Here is a 5,780-nt window from a genome sequence, read left to right on the forward strand (position 1 = left end):
TCCCCCAGCACGGACTGAGACTGGGCCATTACTCCCCCAGCATGGACTGGGAGACTGGATGAACAGACCAAATTCTGGAGTGGGGACGAAGAGGGGAGCCTCTCCATCAGAGGATGCTGAGCTCCTCATTGAGCTAAGTGGACATGAAGTATTGTGGAGGCTAGAAGAATGCAGAAATAATTCTGCTTGAAATCAAATATATCCCAACTTTTGCATTAACTTTACAGCTTAACTGCCTGCGGGAGATTGTGGAACCTGCTCCTACTGCTGCTGGAGACAGGGCCATAAATGGAAGTTTGTAAGTTTTATTTTAAGCTTTCAATCTGGAGATCGGGGATTTGATTCCCAATCTTTACGGTCTACAACCAGCGATCCAGCCAAAAGCAGTCTGCTTGAAAAGGCAGCTCTGCAGGGAACTGGACAAGCACCAAGGTTGTTTGGATCTTTGCCAATAACAATGCGGATCTCGTTTGGTGAGATTGTGAGCACTCAGAATGCAACGAGAAACAACAATATTAACTCTTTGATGTTACAAGTATATCTCACATTTCTTTGCTGCTCCCAGGGCATGTTTCCTTGTTTACATTTATCGATGATGAGAGGCATAGATAGAGTGGATAGCCAGAGAGACTTGTTCCCAGGATGGAAATGACTATTATGAGGGGGCATAATTTTAAAGTGATTGGAGGAAGGTATAGGGGAGATGTCAGAGGTAAGTTCTTCACTCAGAGGGTGGTGGGTGCGTGGAATGCGCTGCCGGCAGTGGTAGTGGAGTCAGATACATTAGGGTAATATAAGCGACACTTGTATAGGCACATGGATGGGTATGTAGTGTAGGATAATAGGTCGGGACAACATCATGGGCCGAAGGGTCTGTACTGTTCTATGTTCTATGTAGGACAAGGGGAAAGGCAGGGCAATGGGACTTGCTGCATTCCCATCTCAGAAAGCCAGAGAGGCCTCAACGTGCTGCAACCATTCTGACTCTATGATCAAATTACACGCTCTCCACTTAAAAAAAACAGGATTTGGAAATTGCACTAAACTTTGTACTTTCCAGGAAATTTCAACTTCTGTGGAAAAAGGTCCGATTTTTATTTTACAGCTAGTAAAGACTTGTTATTAATTCATTATTGATTTGTAATGCATTAAAGTTGCTGCGAATCAGTACAATTCAAGTTAACTGGTGCTGGAATTACAAATGGATAAAACCAGGAGGGAGGACAAGTTTGGAAACAGCACGGTGACGAGACAGAGAGAGAGAGAGAAAGAGAGACAGAGAGAGAGAGACAGAGAGAAAAAGAGAGAGAGAGAGAAAGAGAGAGAAAGGAGCACAATGATGAAGAAGAGTGAGGGGAGCAAAGTGATGAGGGAGTGAGAGAGAAAAAAAGAGTGCACAGCGATGAGAGAGAGAGAGAGAGAGAGAGAGAGAAAGAAAGAATGACAAGGGAGAGAAAGGGGAACACAGTGATGAGGGAGATAGAGGGAGATAGAGAGAGATAGAGAAAGGAACAGAAGGGTGAGAGGCACATAGACCAGTCTATTAATAACTATGGAGGGAAGAAATGACAGGACTATCCAGTCTAGCTCTCCCTTGATGACCGTGTAAGCACTGTGTAGCTCTATACTCAAGTGTTGCTGCTACAACCTCTCCTCAATGAACCAGACTTTTACACAGAGCACAGAGCTGGGAGCAAACTAGGAACAACCTGAGCAGCAGCCTTCAGATCCCGTGTATTCCAAGAAGTCTCTGTGTCCCACCACTCAGCTGGAATTCTCTGAAATTAGCTGCTGTCTTAAATGAGCTCCAGACATGTCAATTGTGAAAGTTGCTGCAAAGTTATCAGCGATTGAGCTCGAACCAACTGAACACAAACTGATCAGTGAAAGATGGCACAGAGTGGGACCAATGGAGCGGGACTGCTTCAGGTCCCTCCTGAGGTGGACAAAAGTCAAGAATGTGAAGGATTGGCCAGGCTACGGGGGAACTCTCTGACATGGGTAGCTGTTGGATTGAAATACACGGACCAGGGCTGTGTGTGTATGAATTATTGCAGAATTCCGTACCTGAGCCTTCTCTCTCTTCGCTCGAATGAGGGTCTCCTGGTAATGTTCAGCCACTGGGGGCAAGACATCAGCAAGCTTGGCACTCGGCAGGAGCAGTGCGTTCAGGGTCTTCTGAGGATCCCCTTCATCCACAGCCTCGTTAATCAGGCCAATCGCCTTAATTCCTGGGAAATACAACAGCAGATCAGAAACAGCCTTAAATTCAGGCTGGGAACACACACAGACACACAGAGAAAGATGAGTGCACATACAGACATGCACATCCACAACATACAGACACACAGTCACACACACACAGGATGATACACTCAATGAGCTATCCCGAGGATCCAACCACCCATTACAGAGCTGTACCCTCCATCCCAACCCTGCCTCTAAGAACGGGATCTCTGAGGAGTCAGTTGACCTCAGTGCCTTGAGTCGGGGGCAGCAATCAGCCAGGGTATTAGGCAAGAATGCAACTGGGTTTCCCTTGTGATATCTCTCTCAAGAAATCAGCCAATCGAGCCTGTTTCCCTATTTGATAAGATCCTGGCTTCCAATTCTGTCCCTAAATCCATGTTACTGGCTGCTCTCTATAACTCTCAACGCCTTGTCAATCAAAGACCTGTTCAAGTCAGCTTTGTGTAAATTCTTCATCGCTCACTGGGGAAGAGAATCCCAGACATTATTAAACCTCCTGGAGATGAAGTTCCTCCTTGTCTCTATCCCAGATACAGAATCCCTTATTTTAAAAATCTGCTCCAAGTTCTACAATGCCCGATGAGAGGAGGTCTCTATCCTGTCAAGTCCCTTCAGAATGTTATTTTTAAATAAGATCAGTTCTCACTCTCCGAAATTCCAGGGAGTACAGAACCAACTCGTTCAATCCTTCCTCACAAGCCAACTCCTTCATCCCAGCGACCTTTCTCTGAACTGCTTCTAATGCAAGTACGCCACCTTCTTAATTTTTTTTAAACCTATTTTTCTAATTAGCCTGTTCAGTGATGTTATTACACACCGCTGGGGCAGATGGGATTTGAACCCAGGTCCCTCAATCCAAGGGTAGGGTCACTAGCACTGTGCCACAAGAGGGCCTTATGTCTGCTTCTTAATTTAAAAAAAATATTTAATCTGTTTTTCTCATCAGCTGTACAGAGATGTTATTATTTACCACTGGAACAAGTGGGACTTGAACCTGCGTCTCCCAGTCACGGCACCAAAAGAAAGCCCCCTTAATCCCCTTCTTAAGTGAGGTGATGATATGAGATCCAGCTGCAGTCTCGCCAATACCCAGTACTGTTGTAACAAGCCCCCGCTACTTTCACACTCCTTCCCCCTTTGCTATTCAGGCCAATATTCCATTTGCCTTCCTAGCTACTTCATGTACAGTTGATTCTCACACAACAGCACCAGGCCTGAAGAATGGACATTTGAAAATATTGACAATTAAGAGAGGACTAAAGGCTACAGTGCACTGACTCTCCTCCTGCCATTCTATATTTGTGCAGTAGAATGGTAACAGCTTAATTTGCTAATCACACCGATCAATCAGTCAGCAATAGACTCAGGCACGAGGAGAGCTAAAGTATAAAAGGGAATTTTGGCTTCCCGTTTCCACTGTCTACTTACGGTCATGTTCCTCTTGGACCACCACGTTCACCTGGTCAACCGATCCCTGGATGTCGTTCCAGGTGAGAAACTCATTGCCCTCTGCTCGAGCCCTGGCCTTCATTCTCATCAGCTCATCCACATACCTACCACACACAAAGGTCACCGTGAGGATTAAAGCTGAGGGGTGATCTTATTCAGAGAGTTTCAGACATCAATAAACGATCTCATTGGGTCGAATGAGTTGGAAAACCTTAAAATGAGAGCCAGGTCATTAAGGGGCAATGACAGGAAACAGGGAGTGGAAATGTAAGACTCCTTCTGTTTCTATGCTATTAGATTGGGGATAAATTGAAAATGTCAAAACTGCGATTTAGATTTTCTAAAGGTTACAGCACTAAGGCAGCTAGACTGAGCTAAAATACAGATCAGCTGTTATCAAACTGAGTGGCAGAACAGGCTTGAGGGGCTGAATGGACTCCCCTTGTTCCACTATATAAAAACAGCAACCCCAGGGACAGCTGAACCTAAAGTAACAATGGACGGGAAATAACTCCACAGAGGCCGGTATCCCATCACCAAGTCACCCTTTATTTACACGTGCAGAGTCCTTGTCACTGATTCAGTTCCCTCAGAGCCAGCTCTCAGAGTGAACAAGGTGTCTGACACTCCTGTTTATATCTGTCAGCCAGGGCTCCCTGACTGGACCAGGTTAACACCCCCAATCAGGGAACTCGTATTCTATGAGGTCCATCTGGCTGACCTTGGGACAGTCACTACAAACATGATGATGGGATAGAGGTCAATTGTACATACCCTATATAAACCACATGACTGTCTCACCCTCTGGCTCTCAGGCAGACAGCCTCTTGATTTTCAAATCCCTCAAAAGCTGTGTCCCCCCCCCTCTCTCTCTGTAAACCCCTCCAGTTCTGCCATCCTCTGAGATCTCTGGGCTTCTCTGTTTGTATTACCTTGAGGACCATTCCTCGTCCATTGGGCGGACATTCCTTTCCAAGAGCTGTCATCGCACTCTCTGTGCGATCACGATGGAGTCAAATGTTCTTTGATGATTGTAGTGATTGGAACCCATGGCCAGGTGGACCTCATTGACGACGAGATCCTTGACTGGTGTTGTTAGCCTGGGCCAATCAGGGAGCCCTGGCTGACAGGAGATTCAGAAGAGCTCCTCAGTCTAGGGAATGACTCTGAACTGGCTGATCAGACCACATCTAAATATAGGGTGACTTGGTGACAGGATACCGGTCTCTTGTGCATTTATTTCAGTAATGCTGTGTGAAACACTTTGCGATGGTCACAATGTCAAAAGTATCACATTAATGCAATCTGAGATTGTGAACAGGAGGTTTAATCTACAAATCTGATGGCTCCATTTTGTCCCCTCTCTCTCCATCAGTGACTCCCTAAAGCCTGGTCTCTCGGCTGTGCTCTTACCTCTGAGCATTGCCATCGTCCACATTAGTGAGTCCTGTCACTGGGTTCTGGATCTGTCTCCACACCCCATTCACATCTCCAGCCTCCAGCGTGCGATTGATCAGTGCCACAGAAGATAACATCTCCACAGCAACAGCCAGCTCGGCATGTGTTAGGTTACCCTATTCCCAGATACATTTAAACATTTAAATCCGGTTACTTTCATACAACTAAAATGTAAATATTACTTTCAGTTTGCAATAATGACTAACCAATTAAAGAAAATACCCCTGAAATATTCTGCCCATCAAATCAGCAAAACCTGTCACTGCCCTGTGTATACTCTCCCCCATCACTGACCCTACCCACCCATTTAATCCCCCTCCCACTGCCCCGTGTACACTCTCCCCCCATCACTGACACTACCCACCCATTTAATCCCCCTCCCACAGCCCCGTGTACACTCCCCCATCACTGACACTACCCACCCATTTAATCCCCCTCCCACAGCCCCGTGTACACTCTCCCCCCATCACTGACCCTACCTACCCATTTAATCCCCCTCCCATTGCCCCGTGTATACTCTCCCCCATCACTGACCCTACCCACCCATTTAATCCCCCTCCCACTGCCCTGTGTACGCTCTCCCCCATCACTGACCCTACCCACCCATTTAATCCCCCTCCCAC

At 46.5% G+C, this 5,780-nt stretch overlaps 1 protein-coding gene across 1 annotated transcript in view; it reads right to left on the reverse strand.

The window, feature by feature from the left end:
* iqgap1 (IQ motif containing GTPase activating protein 1) overlaps positions 1–5,780 on the reverse strand; it is a 100,558-nt gene that overhangs the window by 44,439 nt on the left and 50,339 nt on the right. Inside the window, exons 13-16 of the mRNA XM_048617064.1 lie at positions 5,113–5,273; positions 3,679–3,803; positions 2,068–2,231; positions 357–465 (exon numbers count right to left, since the gene is read on the reverse strand). Coding sequence (XP_048473021.1) covers positions 357–465; positions 2,068–2,231; positions 3,679–3,803; positions 5,113–5,273 — 559 coding nt within the window. The remainder of the gene's footprint in view (positions 1–356; positions 466–2,067; positions 2,232–3,678; positions 3,804–5,112; positions 5,274–5,780) is intronic.

The sequence above is a fragment of the Rhincodon typus genome, chromosome 36 (assembly GCF_021869965.1).
Source record: "Rhincodon typus isolate 14 chromosome 36, sRhiTyp1.1, whole genome shotgun sequence".
NCBI classification, from domain to species: Eukaryota; Metazoa; Chordata; class Chondrichthyes; order Orectolobiformes; family Rhincodontidae; genus Rhincodon; species Rhincodon typus.